General features: G+C 40.8%; 1 protein-coding gene across 4 annotated transcripts in view; it reads right to left on the bottom strand.

The window, feature by feature from the left end:
* Nucleotides 1–20,586, bottom strand: part of SLIT3 (slit guidance ligand 3) — a 535,141-nt gene that overhangs the window by 201,373 nt on the left and 313,182 nt on the right. For all 4 annotated transcript variants that reach the window (XM_065030140.1, XM_065030141.1, XM_065030138.1 and 1 more), the window contains exon 7: nucleotides 14,892–14,963. In XM_065030140.1, coding sequence (XP_064886212.1) covers nucleotides 14,892–14,963 — 72 coding nt within the window. The remainder of the gene's footprint in view (nucleotides 1–14,891; nucleotides 14,964–20,586) is intronic.

Genomic DNA, 20,586 nt, shown 5'->3' with positions numbered 1-20,586 from the left:
GCCTAATGCAAGATTATTATCTCTGTGCATGCAACGGATAGCTACAAATGGTGCATCTGCAGGCTTGTACCATTCCCAAGAGCGAATTACCGTCATGCTCCCCGATTACTGCTTCTCCCACAACCGCCGTGGTTTCCAGGCTTCCTATCCCCAGTGCAACTATACATCCAGTAAATGAGACTAGCAAATTTATTAAGACTTAACTGAGGCATCTCCGAGCATAATTAAGCCTCTCATGTAAATAGTTTTCTTGATAATGTTATTTCCGTTCAGAAGTGGGTGAACTGATGCTAAGAAGGACTGAGCAGCTCAGCCCAGGATGCCAGTGGAGCTCAGAAGGGAACACAACAGTCTGGCCCTGGCAGTGACAGAAACACTTTTCCAAGACCCCAAAGCACTGGGTGAAGTGGGGCATTGGCAAATAAAAATATGTGAAGAAACCTTTTGACAGTGTAGATGTGGACTGAAACTGTTGAATCCATGCAAGATTAGACATCTCCATCAGTATTTATGCACCTAAAGAAGTGCATCTTGGGGTCTGTCTGAAATAATAGAGATGAAAGATGAATACGGGTGACTGCAACAGCAGTGAAATTTAAACCTGACAGTGACAGGAGCACAGAGCGCTATGCTAACAGATTCATGTCGCTTTTACTCCTCACATCACCTCTCTCCAACTACAAAAAAAGCCATTGCAAATGGAAAAGAAGTTCTCTGTTCCCGATATTCCAAAAGGGTTAAGCAAAGTAGTAACAGGTTTAGATTTCAGAAAGGGGAATTTTTATTAGATATGAGGGGAATGTTTCTTACAATGAGAAAAGGAAAATGCAGACGAGAGCTGTTCCAGAGTGCGCAGCCATCGGCTGCGATGAAAGCCTGACCGAGTCCCCGGTGGGAACGGCATGGGGCTCAATGGTCTGGGACAACACAGGACAACTTCAGACCCCTTCCAGCCCTTCCCTACTACCCAATTAAACCAAAAGCAGGTGCATTTCACCAATTCAAAAAAGTGAACCTAACTCCATTTTCAGCAATAAAACCAAGACTTGAATTTTATAGACCGCCATAATTAATGTTTGTAATTAACTCTGAGATTGCAGGGCAAAAGAAGCTATATTTTCAATAGCTGTAAAGAGCTATTTTTCACAGAGGTCAGAAGGCATTTGCATTAAATTAAATATTTACTGCTTCTCATGGCCTCTAACAAAAAAGCAAAGAGGCTTTGGCACTCTGTCCGTCAACACTGAGCGCAGCCCTCACCCTTGACTTTCAGGAAACCCCAGATTTGCTCACTGGGGAAGTTCCAAACCTCAGCTGAGTCTCTCGGGAGTTTTGGTGAGTCCTGGGTGCCTCTTGTACTCAAGCCTTTGGTCTCCTCACGGACTGTTTAAGGTTAAAGCCCAAAACTATGGTGTGGGCACATCACGAAAGCAACTGATGCTGCACTGATTGAACCATTACTCTCAACCATTAGACAACAAAATGATCTCACAAGGGGCCTTATTCAGTGACGTACGGCAGCAGAGCTCCAATCTGACACCGCAAATTAGCAGCAAAAGCAAGAACAGCTGGGTTTTTGTCTCAATGTTTGTACCCAACTCCAAAATGAGTTGGCACTATACAAGTGCTATTTTTAAACACAATGTTAGCCCAGGCAAATCATCTTCTAAATAGTCTCCAGGTGACACGTAAAATCCACAGAAATAAATAACTAGTTGCCAATTTGTGGTTTCTGTACTAGTATTATTCTTTTGCTGATGGGTTCACAAATGTTCTCATCACAGCAACATGAGAGGCTCTAGAATTGTTTACTTGGGAAGCTGACATAAGAAATATGACTGGTCTCAAGGTTACAGAGGAAAGAAAATGTTCTTTTTAGAAACGTATAAAAAAATAAAATAAATAAGCTTAGCAAGGAATTATGCACAAAAGTGCCAGCAGTGTTTACTGCTACAATTGCCTGATTCTTCCCATCCCGTGGCTGATTTTAATTTGCGTATAACTGTCAGATTTTAACTATTTAAGCTTATTATAAAGGCCAGATGTTTATGGCAGATTTTTTATTTTTCCTGTCAAAGGAGTGAGATTAGTTTAAAAAACTTCAATCTCTGGGGAAACCAGGTTATTGCAATAACAATATTTTGTTTGTTGTTGTTTGGTTGGTTATCTTTTTAATGCCTGTTTTGTCACCCAGCAATAACCAGGGTGCTCACATTTGCCTGTAGCCATAACTTTAGGGCATATTAACTTAAGTCCTGTAATTGCTGCGTTAACTTTCCCTAGAGTCTGGTTGTGTCTTGGCTGGAGTCTCGGGGATGGTGAGGTCAGGAGCTGAGGCTGAGAGCAGAGCAGAGGGCAAGACAGGACCCGCAGCAAGAAAAAGGTCGGGCAAGCTATGTGGGTTGAGATATTGGAACTAGGAATCAGTGCAAATGGGTAAAAGAGGCCAGAAAAAAATCCTACAAGTTTGTACAATCAAAGATGGTATGGTCTGTATACAAGCAGGACCAAAATTAAGGATTCTGGAGGTTTGTGTCTGGTGACTGATGCTGAAACCTTTCTAGTGCTATCTTTAGCCCCGCATTTATATTGTAAGTGCATATAGGCATAATTATGGCTGAATTTACTTAGTTATACCTATGCACATATAAATAAAATAAGCTAAAACAAGATAAATTGGGAATGGAATAGAATAGGCCAAGCCAAGTCAAGCTGAAATAAAATATAATAAAGGTTATACAGAGAATGAGAGTACACAGTTCGTTTAGGTTGTGGACTGTGTTAGATGTTAAGTCAAGAATATCATTCACATGGTCCTGCATGAAATGGCTTATCGTTTCCTCTCAAAGAAGTCTCCTCTTTCTATATACAAAAAGACATATCACTTTCCCACACTATGAAATCACCTCTATTAGCTGTAAAAAATACAGGTACCAGTTGTATCTCCCAATTCTTTCTAACGCCTACGCCCACTGAGAGCTGGAAAAGCTTTTTAGAGAAATATCCATCAGCTTTTCAGTCTTTTACATGACATCCTAATTCTGGCAAAAAAAAATACAAATTCAATTCAGTCTGAATGGAAATTTTAGTTCTAAAAGCATTTGTGCAAAGACAAAAGAATGCAGGCTGAAACTATTCAGACACTCCTTCAGTTTTAAATTAAGGATTCTCCAATGAGTTATTTTTCTAAACTCAAAAATGGCACAAGAAACACTGCTTTTTTGAATAAAGACATTTTCTCAAGTCTTTGCCCACAGGCTACACATTCTTCAGCACACTGTATCGCAAATGACTGCTGTGGCTCTAACTCCCATTCATATCCATACTTTCCTGCAAGTATTTGGACTCCGAGAAATAAAAGTATTTGTGCAAACACTGAATAAATGTTTTACATCAGGGTGGTTTTGATGTTTCTCTATGGTACCCAATTTCCAGGGCTGGTATTATTGGCTAGAGCCACTGGGAACAAGTCGAGTTATCGTAATACCCAGACCAGTGTCCACTGAAGTCATTGCAATCCTGCTGCTGATTGCAGCAGGGAGTCAATCTAGTCCCTGTGATCTGTTTATTTATGTCCAGATTTCCACAGGAGCTACAGCGATCAAAAATCTAATTCTATCGTATTTCAACTCACTCACATTGAAAAATCTCTTGTTTAATGAATTAATATAATTAAATTAACAAGAGTTATTTTAATATAATTTAATTGTTAAATAGATAAGCCTTTTTTTTAGGCTGTATAAATATTTTTCTTCACAAATACATATCTCAATGTTACCCAAGTGCATGCATGTCAGGTACTGTAGTTTATGAATTCTGTGCTACTCCTGCCAAAATCAATGGAAAGTAGATTGGGTTCTCAAAGCATACGGCGGTCTGAAAGCCTACCAGAGTGTATTTATGGAAAGGATGAAAAAGAATCAACAAGACAGAGTCAGATCATACAAACCTTCAGTTTGACGCATCAGTACTTCAGCAAGATAAATAATTTCTCAGACTCCTGCCTGAACGGTTGTTTCTGTTTAGTCCTTTCTGAAGCTAAAGCAATCTTATAAACATCTTCCCATTCAAACTAACACAGTCCAACTCTATAATTTGAAAGGAGCAAACAACCTTGGCTATTTGTTGAGTCTGAAGGCATTTCATGATGGACATTTCCAAGGTAGAAGATTTCAGCATGCTGGCAGCTGAGTGCTGCAGTTTTCTTACAGGACTCCACCAAAAGAAATTCTAAAGAAACTGATTCAATTTGGATCAAAGGGAACAGCATCATTCTTCAAAACCATGTTTTAATTTGTCTCATCCCTAGTACACTGCAACCTTAATGCTATAACCTTATGGTAAAAGCCTCTATTTTGATAATGAACATATCCTATTCATACTTGTTGGCGTAACACACCCAGGAACAGAAAAGCCATTCCAAGCAGCAGATAGAAATTAGTTGTCTTTTCAGAACTTGAGAAAGTGGCAAAAAGTGGACTTGTCCATGCATTGTAAAGGCTGCGTGACGATACCCAACCTCTTTGGGACCGCCGCCGCGCCGGGCTGCTGCCACCTCCCAAGTGCCGCAATGCGGCACAGCCTGCGGGACCGCGCGGGGCGGGGAGGGGCGAGCTGGCCAACCCAGACCTGCCCCACAACAAACACAATCAGCACCTGCAGCAGTTCAGTTGGAGTCTCTGGGCGTCAGTGTGAAAGGTTTGACAAAAGCCTTTTAGGCAGCTCCACGCCAGAGCCCTGGGTTTCCATGTCCCTCCAACAGCAGATCCACCCGCTCCTATAGGTAAAATACCAGCCATGGTCGCTCTGTTCGGGGCAGCCCCCTGGTCCCAGGAGCCCCTTGGCTCCCCGGGCATTCCCAGCGGGAAGAGACCGTCCATGGCTCCAGCAACGCGCCAGCGGACCCGGTGCGGCACGGAGCCACAGGGGCAATGCTCTGTTCTTGAGAGCGGAGGAAGGAAAAGAAGCAAATCTTTTAAAGAGTGAACTTCACCTCTGCTGCCAAAATTGCATCCTCAAAATGCAAGAGACACAGACTGTATTTCAGGAATAATTTTATGTTTTAACAGTCTGTGATGGCCCTACCTGCAATCCGCACATGCTGGAAATTAAGGCTATTACATAGGCTCATTTAAATCCACATGAATGAAACAGGGAATGTGTGACATACACATTCTGTGAATTCAGACTTGCACGTATGAACAGTTCTTAAGGAAAAGTTACACTTATAGAGGAAAGAAATGTTTTGAAAGAACAAAGACAACACGTAGTTCCTAGACAAGGGCAATTACATGTTTCTTGGTGAAGCTGGAAAGGGATCTGCTTTCCATCAGGAATTAAATGTTGAGCTTATCTTCTAACAATACATTAGACAGCGCTTGCAGGCATCACACAAGGAAAAGGTCAATATGTTTAAAAACATATATCTTTGCAATTTTTAAACTTCTCCCAAACACCACCAGCCCATGAGAAGCTGCAATACCTGCTTATATGCATGCATGCGTATGCAATACAGCTGAGAAACCATAGCAATTTGAATAACGAATACTCACGGTGTTTCATTTGCGTTCAGTCCAGGGAGGGAAAATGTGGAAATTAAAATATATACAGAAAAAAATTCGAAGCACTCATGATCTGTTCAGGAATACTCTACAAGCACAAGTAGCAGCTAAATAAAAGAAGTCAACTGTTCTCCATGCATAGCTGCTTCCCCATAATATCTGCATGCACACAAAAGAAAATACAACTACCATTAGGGATGGTCTGTCCTAACAGTTTCAGCCTAAGTATTAGCTGAAGCGCCTCACCTGATTTCTAACGCCCTAGCCGTGGCCAGGAAGACGGGGTGTCTCGCAGATAAAATGGACCCAACCCTTTTAAGACACCACTGAAATTGCCCAAGGAGCCAGTAGGAAGCGCGGGCGGTGGCGGCGGGGGCTACCCCTCCCCAGAGCCCGCCCAGCACCAACCTCCCCCTGCACCAGCGGGGCTCCCAGCGGCCCCCCAGCCCCGGCGCAGAGATGCTGCATTGCGGCAAACATCCATCACGGGAGCCAAGTCCAAAGCTGCAAGCCATGAGCAAGAGCTGCTCTGCCACCCTCCTTTCTCCCCGCCAAAAAAGCTCTTCTGGTGACAGATGCAATCTAAGATGGTAAAAGATGCAAAAGCGAATCTAACTTCTCAACCTGGTGAACAAAGACCTAGTTCAGTACATGCTCCGACATCCTCTCAGCGCAGCCATCGACTTGTCTTCCGCGATATTCTCTTGTGTTCTACCCTCAGATAAATCCCCATCTCAGCCAGTCTGGTGCTTGCAAACCCCAGATAGCTCACATCACCCAGCACCATGAAGATGTGCAACTTAAAAAATAACTGGCACTAGTGTTGGTTGTTTCCTTCAATGACTTGATGCAGCCACCTCATTTGATGCCCTTTCAATTGACCAAGCTATTTTCTGAGGTATCTCTACAATACTCAAGAGCAACATGGTATATCACAACAAAGGGTTCTGGATGAACTTAAAGCATTTTAAAATTCGTTCCTAAGGGTCTGCAGGTGTCCCAAGCATGGCCAGCCATCACCCGTCCATACTAAATCAATGCATTTGGATTATTCACCCCAAAACCGAAACTCGGGAAATGTAATTCTACTTCAAAAGTATCAAACCAGTTAACATGAAATTGCTTCATTTATGATAACTAAATTAATATAGAAATTGTGATCATTTGGCTTCAAATTACTTTAAAAATATTACATACTTCCATCCTTAATGTAGCTCTTATATTTTCTTTTTCTTCAACACAGAATTGGATACACTACATAAAGACTAATTTACACTAATTATATCCCTTTCTTTTTAAAGTTTAAAAAAATACTTTTCCTGATTTGAACATAAAATATCTTCTCTTTTCATTACATATGCTTACATACATATATATACTTAAGTTAAATGCATAACATTGTGAACAGCAGGAAAAAGACACTATTTGATTTTTGGAACAGAGGCAGTTTCTAACTACACTTCTTTCAGGTGCAGATGTAATTACCTACTTCAGTTGAAAGCTAACTCTCTACATACTACTCTTTTGGTTTCTAATTTACTATGGATACAATATTATCATCCCAGCTAAAGTACCGAATAACGCTAATAATAAGTAGTTTATAGTACCCTGATCTCAGAAGCTACAGTTTAAGGTTAAATATCTGACACAATGCTTGAAGTGGTAAACCAACAATTGCGGTATACAGAGCTCCCATCATAATTATACTCTCTCTTATCAGATAAATCAGAGTTTTGAGCCCTCTCTTGCATAAAGACTGGCTCCGGCACAGCCTTTGTCTGTGTTGCTGCACCGGCACAGCAGAGGGACAAAAGCAACCTCTGAAGAAGACACACCTTTTATATCCTCACAGGTCACCAACAATACCTTTCCTGGCACACAGAAAAGAAGGTAAGCACCACATGCTTTGAAACATTTTTTTTTAAAATCATCATTTTTTTGCTGTTGTGGTGACTGACCCCAGAGCAAGCAGGAGCTCCCGCATTCACCACTAGCTCTGGACCCCAAACGGTGTCCAAGAGAATCTTAGAATGTCCCGCGTTGGAAGGGACCCACAAGGATCATTGAGACGCTGAGGATGTGCTGGTGTATTTGGCATTGGTAGCACAGAAGCCTGTGCCGCACAGACATGCAGCCTTCATCCCCTTATTAATGCCAAAAGGATTACAGCCAGCTACTGCAGCATCGTCATCCAGCTGCTTTGGGGAGTCATATAAACAATGAATTCCAAATTACGGCATAAAATGACTCCTCATCCACCTTACTTTCCCTCAAGAACTCTGTCATCACCTCAACTTTATCTGCAAGGAGTTTTATTCCCATCATAGTCTTCAGTTCAGCTTTTGGTTGAGGTGTTATGCTGCACATCTGCATTAAACACACAGTTGAGTGTCCTCTGGATTAGGTCGTTCACATTCATTTGACTTTCAACAGTCAAAATGCTTGTTCTACATCTTTTATATTACTGACGAAGAAACTATATTAGTCAAAGGGGAGGGAGGGCAGGTCACAAGATGAGCAGAGCATGCAAATGAAACAATTAATATCATGGGAGAGAAGGTTTGCCAGAAATCTCTGCCTCCTGGAGTTGTGACTTTGGAGTCTCGGAGCAGTGACTGCAGCACCAATAAAGGGCTTACACCACACAAGCCATACACCCAGGCTTCCTCAAAAAGCATATTGGTCAGTGATTCATGAAACTAATAATTCGAACCTGGCACTGCTCTTATCTTGATAAGTTCTGCAGCCTGCACAGCTCCAGGCTATTCTTAAAGGGAAAAAAAACCTCCAGCCTAATGGGAGCAGGAAAGGAGAATGAGCGCAGCATTCAACTACTACATATGCTCCAGGAGGGGAAAAATCCATCTTTTCTAAATACATAATATAATTAGCTATCCGCACTGAGGACTGATAGAAACGTTCATCAATTTGCTGGGACATGCCTGGAATACTGCAGGATTAGCAAAATCATTGATCAATGAATTTATGCAAATATATTCTCCCCCTAAAGAGAGAGTTACATTACATCTGTAACAGGCACCAGTGATTTTCAGAGGCCCTCTCTTACCCACTCTTATTTTATCTCGGCTGGTCTTTGACAGAAAGCCTGTCACCACGGTGCCATCTGGACAGTGTTGCTTTCACCCTGCCGTACTTCCAACCTCATATTCTGTAAGATGTTACAGAACAGAGGTTATCTCCGAGTTCATTTCCATATCTTGAGCAGTGACTCCAGATCTCCCACCAACATGTGTCAACAAATAAAAACATTTCTTATTGAGCACACCACCTTTCCTCCATCAGTTCTTTAGCTAATTCTGCATCTCATTTCACTAGGGTCCACTGGGGGTGCAGTAGCTTTCTAAATCTTCTCTAGAAAAAGGCATTTCTGTAGCTAATCTTATTTCCAACTGATTTAATTAACACAAAGCTTGTAATAGCAGCAGCCAGGTTTGTCAGGAGCATTTCTCCTTCCCTTGAAGACCTACGGCGATACAGGAAACAAGAAGAATGGGAAGGGCATCAACTACCGGACAGTCTAGTAAGTAATGGAGTAAAGAGAGACAGAAATTATCATTTGTCCACTTGTATACTCTGGGTGCATCAGAATGACTTTTGTTCTTCCTCTGGCATAACCTGATTACCTGTGATACAAGCTCAACAAGGAAAACTGGGGATACTCTTAGAAAAGCCAAACTCGTTGTATTTCACCTAACTGGTAAATACTTCAATTACTCTTCTACGGCCAACAGTTACTCCCTTCAGTTCTGTTTTTACGACACGTACTAAGCACATGCTGACTGATGAAATAACTAAAGATTTTGAATTCCTTTTGCTCATTTACATATATTTGAGCTAACATCTACCCTTGGGGGAAAACACACACACAAACCAACCCCAACCTACCAAACCAACCCCAAAATCCAATAATTTTAATTATGCTGTACTCAAGTATGCGTAAGTAAAACAGCTACACACAACATTTTAAATAGAAATCTCATTCTCATTATTGTATTTAGGTCCTTTGGTATCAGCTATAGGAACGCAATTTGCAGAGTTCAAATTTGATCCTGATTGCCTCAACCAATCATAATTTCCAGCAAAACAGAGGAGGAAATCACATTTGTGTGGCATTTTCAGGCTTTCATTAAGCAATGACATCTCATATATTTAGAATTATGTCATGACTTTTGCTCCCTGACTCTTCAGGTTGGGAAAACAAATAAAAAATCTTCTATCTAGTTAGGACATGCCCAAAAGAGCGTTTTGCAAATAAATAAAACTGACTATAGAACTGAGTGTTCAGCATGCAGAAGACGAGCAAAGGAACAATTAAATCCTGGCTATAGCACAAAATAACAATTCACGTTCAGAAAAGTTCTTAAAAGTTTGCCAGGACAAAAGGCAGCGTGCATTATAAGCACGCTCATCCATGACATCTCTATCAGAAATTGCACAGATTATTAATATTTTTATGAAACACAACATCTTGCGACAGGAACAGACTGGAAGTGGGGACGCAGACACCGGCTGGTCGGACAGACCACGCTCTGTCCTGAGAACACGACTCGGTGCCGAATAAGAGTTTGAAAAAAGCCAGAGCGCGGCACGTGTAGTTGTGGGTTCTGGGCTTTCAGCACAGGGTAGGGAGAAAAGGGAGGGAGAAATATTTGGAGAGAAAAGGTTCTATTCAAACACTGACGGAACAATTTTAATTACTAAGAGATCTATTATTTTCACTTTAAGATTTTGGGCATAGAAAGGTGGTGTGTTTTCATTTATGTTTGCTATTTACAATCTGAAGAACTTTCATTTTTTAATAATATCAAATACCTAGGGCTCATTTGGAAGTTATGACATAATTGCTGTGGATATTTGGGTGACTGTACTTGCACTTCACTATTACTTGAGAATGAATTATCGCCATCTTTTACACCAGGGCTGAATGCAGACTCCTGTCACTACAGTATCAATGACGGAGTCAGCGTTCATTCATTTCAAAAAGCAGGGGAAAGCCGGCAAAGAGGATTTTCAGGCTCAGAGACATTACATGAAAGACCTACAACAATTAACATAACCAACAAAAAAGAAAACCCCAAATCATTCCGTATGAGCTCCATACAGCGAGAACTCATTTGCCTTCTTTATACAACATTATCCACAGTCCTCTTCAGATTAGCTCTTGTTATGATAAAATCTTTTGGGTTTGGGAATATTTTTTTCCAGAAAATCTGCAATGAATAAAATGTCTTGCAGCTCCACTCCCTCTGGCTATCATTGTGAAGTAGGAGGGAAAACAACTTTTACAATATAAAACCAGGAAAGCGCTCCACCTAAGCTGCCAACAGAGACTTGTAATTCTTTCTGTCCTGTCCCCATGGCACAACTGCCATGTCACCGCTCCGTTTTTAAGCTACCCAGTGAGACAAAATAATAAATTAAAAGGGGTTTCTGCTAAATTGAGTTTTGCATCTCACTGAGAAACTAATACTAAAAACACAAGTATTGTTCAGCACTTCCAGTCCAATGTCAATAGCATGTGCATTCACTCCATATGATTATATAGCTTGACTGAGCTCATTGAACCAACTTGCAATTAATCCCTTTTATTCTGAGATTGAGGTGAAATTCTGAGCTCTGAGAGTTTTATCTCATATGCTTCATAATTTTGGCAATAAAGCTGTGGACTGATTTCTAATTTACGCAGGACAGGAACATTGTATTGCCACACACCATGAGGAGTACTGGACAATTATTTGAAGAATTCTCTAGTAGGTGGGTTTTTTTGTTCGTTTGGGTTGGGTTTTTGTGTGTGTGAGGGTTTTTTAATAATCTTTAAACATGCTTACAGCTACGCTAATACATATTTCTCAATAATACTGTTATTGCCAGATATTGCCACAGGACATAACTAGAAATTAAGCAGAGCAGAAAACCTTCTCCTGCTAAAACCGACAATTTAGTCAGGGAAAGTTTCACACCGATTTTCTTCAACTTTTCTGCACATTTCTATTCCAACAGGTCGTAACTTAGTTAATAACTTTTGCCACTCCTTTACAAATACACGTCCCTTTTACATATTCTTGCTGTTTCAGTGGTCGCACACACCTTGCTGTGTCTTGGAACGTAAGAACAAACCCACCGCAATATGCTTTATAGGCTTACAAAAAGGGGAGAAGGAAGCACGTCAACAAGAAAACCCCCCATTTTGACGACAGATTAAAACCAAAACTTTGACGGGAAGCCATAAAGAAAACCTGATGCAAAAATGAGCAAAACCATCCCCAATGCAGAACTACCAAGAGAGGATGTTTAATTAAACGTGTCAGTTCTGCGTGTCATCGCTCAGACGGTATTTTCACCTTGCTGCAGGGGCAAAGACAATCAACACAAGGCACCAAAGCACTTTATACTAAACACTTTTGCAGCTTTTCAACCCAAAACTCAGAGTCGCCAGTAGCACCTGCATTGAGGTCTCCATAGATCAGAGCACAGGAGCAGGGGCACCTTTGGGGACATTTCAGACACGGAAGCTCCTAAACAAAGAGGTGACCAAAAGCCAGTGTTTGCATTGGGAGCTCTGGAGTTAGCAACCCATGGCACCGTGCCAGGTACTGGAATTAGCCTCAAATTCGCTTATCCATAACATAGGAAAAAGAAAACAAAACTAGTAAATGAAAAGAGTTTGCTCAGCAAGCAGAAATAAGTAACATGGACCACGGAGTGCCCTTCACTGTGACTTCATTGCATGACTTCCTTCTCTTTCCATGTCTATCAGATCATCAAGCTCCTTGAGCTCAAGGTTTTTGAGGAATTCAAGGGCAATGAGAAGTGCAGTCTAGAAACCATGGTGCTTTTAAATAGCATGATTAATTTTATACATATATATATATTTTTGAGAAACACTAAGCCTTTTGTCTCTGCTCCAAGTTATCTACAGACTACAGAATTCCATAGACAGGTAGGTGTGCAGAGAAAAGATGTAGAAAGGTAAATGTTTGCTATCAGAAAGGTCACAAGATTTCAGTAAGATAAAGAAGAATTAGATTATTTAGTATCCTGGCAAACCGTTTAAATGGATAATTAGATTAATTTTTGCCAGAATTTTTAAGTATTTTCTACAGATTGCATCACAGGTTAAAATTTATCTGCATAAAATATATAGTGGCTTTGAAAGGATGAACTTTGTTTTCACTTGTTAATATTCTTTGATCGTTCAAATCCCTTTAATTTTTTAACATTTATGACTGCTTTACAACTGAAGATATTATATTATCCAGGACACTAAGCAGATTTATTTTGATAGCCAGATTTAAATGTTCAAACTTTCTTTGAAGAAAAACTTGGTAGAAAATTCAAAGTAGGTTGGAAACATGAAACTCACATTTTGTGACTGCAAGAAAAACACCTTTAGAAATAGATACTATCAATCTATTTTCTCATCTTTTAGAGTTAAGATTGATTTTTCCTGTAGCAGTATGTCAGTGCTGAAAATTAAAAATACATTAAAGAACTGATTATGATTTATTTTATATATCCTCCTCTTCTCCCACCCACAAATAACTAGCATAAAATTAAGCAATTAAAAGCAGGGAGGTAAATAAACTAATTCAACATTTAGTACATGCTGGGGAGAAGGATTCTTGCATTCCCAGCAACTTTTTCAGAGCCTGCAGAACTCGGTGTATTACAAAAAAGGCTTCATTTATTGTCCAGCCTATTTTAGCGAAAGTTATAGCACAGTCTGCTCTCAGGGGAGGACTGATTCACTCTCTGCGGACATGGAAAACCAGTCCACTAAACAAAAAAATAAAGTCAATTTTATAGGAGTTTGTGATTTGTTTTTCTTCCTTCCTTCCACCCCACAGTGGACTTTTCAATCTGACCGACAAGTAAAAGTTTATAGCAGTAACACATTACTTTTCCTAAAAAGTGCTATTAATATAGAATTCAGACAATAGTCTTGATAACATGAGTTTCCAGATAAGGAACTCTACAGATACCTCCTGCTAGCTCGGTGTGAGCAACACACACCCCCTGGTCACTGTCAGCACCCAGCCTGCGAGAGAGAGGGACCAAAGGTGTCCCAGCCGTGACAAACACGCAGAGCCACCCCCAAGGTCCCTCAGGACGCCAAACCTGCTTCTGCAGAAGCCGATGGCCAAACTCCTCTGAGCATCACCGCGGGGTGGGCAGGGCCCTTGGGGAAGAATTCCGGCCATTATGACACGCGTGTTCCGGTCACCGTGGCGCTGGCCGTAGCCCCGGTGTCTCGCCGTGCTCAGAGCACGGGCGATGCCTCCAGCTGCTGGATCCCCAGCACCGCGTGAGGCAGACGCCGAGCGTGACCATCTACCATTGACTGTCTCGTACCGTGTAATTTAACGGCAAGCTCCTCCGCAGTCTGCGCAGGCCTTCTCTGCTGTATTTACACGTATTCTGTGCTGGAGCGGTGTTAACTCCAGTTTGGAAGCTGAGGGTTTGAATTTTGGTTCCCCCCCGCCCCGTTCCCTCTCCATGTTGGCTAAGGACTGTGTGCTTTCACAAGGATTAACACTTTCAGCTTTGCAGCATTAACTTTCGGGTAAAAAGGAAAGCTTTCTATCAGTTCATATAGTCAAAAGCTATTCCAGAAAAGGTCTCTAAGCGAACAAGTAACTATTAGTAATAAGCAAATTATCTGCTCAGACTCTGAGTCCTGGGTGATATTGGATTTTACATTACAATGATAGTGCTCTAAATCTGATGTGCTTTATCTCTGTCAGAGTCACCTTTCACTGTCAAATCCTTTATTTTGGCCTGTGTAGCAGCATTAACAGCTGATGTGTAAAGTTTGTGCTACATGAAGAGCACAACGTGGCGTTACAACATTTCAGCCCTCAGAGCAGGATCCTCCCCAAAACCAATGACTGCACTGAACAAGCCTGCCAAACGCCCGTCTCTCCTCCCTCTGACACACCAAACACCTTTCAAACAGCTTTTTGTCTAGGGCAATTGTCAGATATCTCGTCATATTGTTCCCCACGAACCTGTTACCCGACATCAGGCAGACCCGGCCGGGTTTGCGGCTGCAGAGCACACATCGGACGCACTTGGAATCCCACTGAACCCCATCTGTTCACACAGCAGCCTGCACAGCAACGTCCCCACTCCTGAGAAAAGTCGTCTATTGTGGCTTAATTAGCAGTAACCCCAGCCTGGGGGAAGCGTGAGCTTTCACTTCACTGCCTACACGCCCGGTCTGAGGTGGGCAGGGAGGATTTCAAGCCCCCAGAGTCACCGCAGCCCGGGCAGAGCCCCCCCCGCCGCCCCGGCACCAAGTCAACTCACAGGATCTCCAGGTCGCGCAGGGCTCGGAAGGCTCCATCTTCGATGCAGCTGATCTGGTTGTTGTCCAGTTGCCTGCAGAAAGGAAGGGGAGAGGATGAAGGCTGGGGCCGGCACGGGCAGAGCCGCCTCGGAGCGCCAGGCTGGGGGCTCCCCCGTCACCGAGGTGTCCCTGCCGCCCCCCGGCAGCGCCGGCTCGGCCGCCACGCCGCTCCCCGCGCTGCTCTGCTGGCTGCCGCCTGCCAGCGCGGCACGCCACCGCACACTGGAGCCTGGCAGCTCTCAGGAAATATTAATTGCGCCTTTTTTTTTTTTTTTTTTAAAGGCAGAAGGGAGTAATTTCATTACATTAGGGCATCCAATCCATTATGAGCTTTTACCGTCATGTCACTGAAACAATTTCATTAAGCTAAAGGCCTGTAAATCATTGGAGGTCACTGGGCTGCCCTCCGTGACCTCCCAGAAAGCCTTTTCTTCTTTCAGTGGAAGTTGGAGTCCTCTGTCCTGACAGTACTAAATCTCCAGGCTTTATCTGCCCGAGAGCTGTGAGAGTGCATGGGGAATATACCAATTCCAAATTAGACTCGACTAATCTAATTTTATAGTCTTTTTATTATTCTAAGCACCAAATGTCTGTGGTGGTTCGATGCCTCTCTGCATTGTTACTGGTCCCATCTGGTAGCCCGTTCTATTGAAAGATTTCTGACTAAACACAGATTCTGTCTAACTGCATCAGGGAGAGCAATCCAGTGTCAGAAAGCATTATACGCATGTACACTTAAAACACTATTTTGCTTCAAAATGTGTAATTTAATATTTGGATGGCGGAGTTCTCTCATTTGTCTCCCTGCATACACAATTTAAATATGTTTTACAACATAGGCGGATACAGCAGTGCCGCCACATCTGTCCCGTTTGCTTAGAAAATTAAAGTTATAAGTCACATTTAAAATTTAGTGATTACGTTTTCTGACATCTGATCCTTTAAAGTTCACACTTAGAGAAATAAAATTATGTACCTACCCACATGTAAGTGCAATATCTGCATCTCATAAAAAACCAGAAGCAGGCTCCTGACTCTATATTATACTGCCCTCTGCATAGCATGTACTTTAGATCTGGCGAGGCAGGGAGTGTTTGCCCTCTGTGTGTAAAGTATCATGAACAAAGATCCCAAGATTGTATTGCAGCTTCCGGCTACTATCACAAAGTAATAAATATATATGCAGAGATAGCAAATACATTACACTCGTAAATAGAAAGAACACTATAGTATAATTACAAAACAAACACAAACCAAACCAAAGACTCTTTGGGGTAAAGAGCAGAAGGCAATACAAAAGTTTAAATGAAGCAGTGGTAAATATAATCTTTATGCAGCCCTTTAAAGATTGAGTTTGGTCTACTAATATTGAACACCTTGAATATGTATATATGGGAAACTTATCCTTTGTAACGTAGTCTGGTCTCATTTTTTATGATTTAAAGTGCATGAAAGACCATACACACTATAAGGTCTACTAAAAAGCTTAGCAAGCATAAAGCCCAGCTATGGTTTCTCATAGGTCTCATAACTTTGAATAACATGCTGAATTTGACAAAACTTCAGCAATGTGTCCTATACTGACAGATACCCGGATGTACAATAATCTAAAATTGATTTTTCTGTAGCATAAGAGTTCATGCATAGAATATATACATAAGCATATAAGTATACACATCCATATTTATGCTCTTTCTGCTTCTCCCACCACCTAGGAAAGATGCTAAAAACTATCTATTTTTGACTGCTGGAAGGACCAGGGCTTGCTGAGTGGCTTTTTCCAAGATCCCTGTTTAATTGTGTGGGTTGTTAAATATTTGTTGCTCAAACAGAAAAAATGGTGCATTTCAGGCAGAATAAACTTAAAATGAGTTAAATATAATGCTGGTTGCATGACTAAGTACTTCGCACTTCAGTTGGCTTTATTAAACACAAAGTTGGCACACGTTAGCATGACGAAGAGAAAGGCACAACTTCAGAACCACCTCTCTCTTGCACAGAAAGTACTACATATTGCCTATTTTTATTTGAGTTACACTATAATATTGATTTTTCTGCCAAATAGACTAAAATAAGCAAATAAACCCAGTGTGCTAGTCACAAAGCCTTCTGATTGAAGGGCTTCCTATGCAGCGTATCGGGTTTTTTAAAAACCGCTACTCTCATAGATTGATTTTTGTTGAAAGAGCGTAATGACAATCTTAATCATATTTCTATAGGTCCAGCCATGCTAGCGCTAACAACCAGCTTTAGTCCGTGTGATTCATCCCCAAAATCACAGCCAGGGAAACCTCCAGGTGCCCAGAAGACACGCACTTAGCAGGATAGCGGGAAACAGGGAAACTATTCCTTAGAGATAGACCCTGATTCTGCCTGCCCCATAAACTTGTTCTGTGCAGTCTCTGGAGACATCCGCACGTTTAATGCTGCTTTGGAACAGACCTCACGACTCCTGGTATCTATCACGCCAAAACATTCACATCTGTGTTTAACTCTAAGCATGAGAATTTCTTCTCAAAAGGAACAGAACTATTAGCTGCCTTAAAATTAAGCATGACTGTTTTTAAGACCCTTCAGCTCCCCATTTATTTCTCTGTGTGTAAAGATGGAAATTCTGTTTCTTTGCGTCTGTAGAACACCCTGGTGAGTGTCTAAGCAGAGACTAGAGATTTGAGAGTCTAAAGTCTAAACAACATCTTTCTTCCAGGACCATGTGTTTAAAGTTTCAAGACAACCTCAGGTAAAGCCATACAGAAAGGCAAAGACAGGTGCTCAACACGTCATTTTCTACCCGTGAAAACACAAATCCTGTGATGTGGGCGAGCAGCCAGATCACATCCTCAGCGTGGCTAAGCTGTGCATGCAGCTCTTCAACGTGCAGAACAGACATGCCTACCATTTGTTGAGAACATCTGAACATCTTACCATAATAAAACTAATCGTACACAGATAAGTAAAAATTCAGTTTTAAAAAAATATAATAAGAAAAAAATCAGTATTTCAGAGCAGGTAGCACATACATTTCTTTGTGGAACTTGCAACACCGCTCTCGTTTCTTCACTGGTGCCGTCTGAACGCGCCCTCACCCGCACACGTTACCTGAGACATGGATCAGCTGCTCCAGCCTTACAGGTAAATTCAAAAAGCGGTGCCAGCCAGCAGAAGAATTTATTCAGATTTAAATGCCATCTCCATTTGTCAGTGTTCATACCGCTTCTAGAGGATCTTTTTCTCCTCAATACTACGTACAGGATGTTATGCATGTAATGGTGTAATGTGATGGTGAAAAAAGGTCAGATAACACAAACTGAGGTTTAAGACACAATTTTAAAATGGACAAAGTCAGTTTTTATGCCTCCATTTCCTCCTGCCTTTTGAAGGAACACAGCGCTAAACTCAGACTTCATCTAAAAATACCCTGTGATTCAACTGCCTCTGAAGAAAATAAGGGTTCTCACGCAGAAAAAGCAAGCCTCTATATTTAAAGATGCTAAAGAATGAATGAAACCGTAATAAGCAAGCTGTGTGAAATAGCCATGCCATCCATGTGGCGCGTTGTAAGAGCTATAAGTCAAGACAAGAACAAATAAACACAGCCAAACTTGGAGCTTCCAGGTTTTTGCTTAGTGAGACTGATATCTACCTCTTCCTTGGGTTAGAGTGTTTGGGTGAAATGCCGCATCTCTTGAGTATCAGACCCAGGCTGGGTGATGCTGTCAGAATGTTCTTGCTCCAATAGGCAGTGAACTAGCAGCTTGTGGGCCACTGAACCCCCCTGTGACCCACTGAGGGGCACAAAGAGCATCACCAGGATCTCACAGAACGGAGCAAAACACTCAAGCATGGAAAATACTCAACGGGTACATGGGGTTTAGGTGAAACGTGACACAGACAAATGCAAACAAACAATGGGAGAATGTAGAAAACTGTTCGGGGAAAAAGGCATCTTTCATAAGGTAGAGCTATAATACATCATGCCATGTGTATTATTCTAATCTGACTCTAAGCATGACCCAATAGTCTCAGTTTTATTAAAAAGCAGGAAAACTATGTGACTAAATTATATGCAACTGATTAATCATTGTCTATCTTTAAAATTGATGCTTTGAAGAAAAACACTTGGACACAAACCACCTTTCTATGAAATGAGAAATAACGCTGCATCCTATTAGATTTATATCACCGGATGGTCTATGGTTTGGCCAAGATACGGCTTTAACTGTTTAAAACACTGTTCTCCTGACAGGGTAGGACTGCGGCTTATCCATTTACATTTGTACATTATCTATCATACATGAGAGTGAAATTTCAAATAACATTTGGAAGAAATAGGATTTTACAATGTTCATATTCTTTTGCCATTTGAAGCAATTCTTGAAATACCAAGGCTTGGAGTTTTTGCTCACAGCAAAAGCTGATGTAATTTCTATCACGCTAGTGGATTTAACATTAAAAACAAAACAACCAAACAAAAATCCACTGTTCTAAAATACTAAAGAATTGAATTCATCAAGGGTAAAACGTTCTGAAACTGAAATAATCTAATCTTTTACTAACATTAAAAGTTAGTCAATGTTTAAAACCCTACATTTATATTTCTAGCAATGTTTCTTCATATTGTAACAACTAACCTGAAGCCTTATGCAAGAGCTTTTGGTATTTTTTCTGCAATTAGCCATGCTCACATTCACAAAGAAGAGGTCCTTCAAACATCAACATTCTCAATAATAAATGATATATTTGGTGGTTTATACTTTGTTTCAGTGAGGGTTTTTTTTTATATTTACAAACATTACCAGGACAACTGCAATGCTCAAATGTTAATCTGCTTTTTAATTATACTGTAACAGGAGTTTAATTACTATAACCTCTTTATATATGTTACCCAGAATCTAGTTAAATACTCAAATAAAAGCCTGTATTAGCAAGTACTGTAATATATACTTTTCAGATTTCTTTCTTTCTCATATTTTACATGTTTAGTATAAAAAGAATTGTAAGAATAGTTGCACATTTAAGAAAGTTCTACTCTTACAGATACAAAATTACTACTCTTATAAATATCCACTGCTATAGATCCAAGATTAAGCAAGAGCCATTTCCTTGTTAATAAAAACCTTGCATATTTAACCAGAAGTATCCATATTAAAAGTATTGTCTTATTGAAACGGAATTCTCAATTGCTATTTCACAGGAAGGTAAATTCACCATAACTTACTATAGAACCGTTGTTATAAAAAAGAAATAATTTTGTTAATTACATCTCCAAACCAGCCTCAGTTTGGACAACAGTTTTTGCCAAACCTTTTCCATTTATTTTCTAATTCAAACTGCTGGGTCTATGCCATCACTTTCCTGACAGTTGACACCCTTCAATAACCTGTAAGGATTAGACAGACACTCTATAACATTTATTTTCCAGTCTCCAAACCAGTCCTTACATAATTTTGAGAATGTTACAATTTCAAAGGAAAGTGACCCAATATTCTGTGTAAAACTTTTTACCTACCAAACTGAATTCCTTGTCCTTAAATTAAATTGATAAGGAAGCACCATAAATGGTAACAGATAGTCCTTTGAACGGAAACTAAATTCGATTAAATTGAACGAATATAAAGTTATTACAAAGTAGCTTTTCATCCATTTTTACTCTTT

This window comes from Columba livia, chromosome 14, assembly GCF_036013475.1.
Source record: "Columba livia isolate bColLiv1 breed racing homer chromosome 14, bColLiv1.pat.W.v2, whole genome shotgun sequence".
NCBI lineage: Eukaryota > Metazoa > Chordata > Aves > Columbiformes > Columbidae > Columba > Columba livia.
This window is presented reverse-complemented; position numbering and strand designations above follow the sequence as displayed.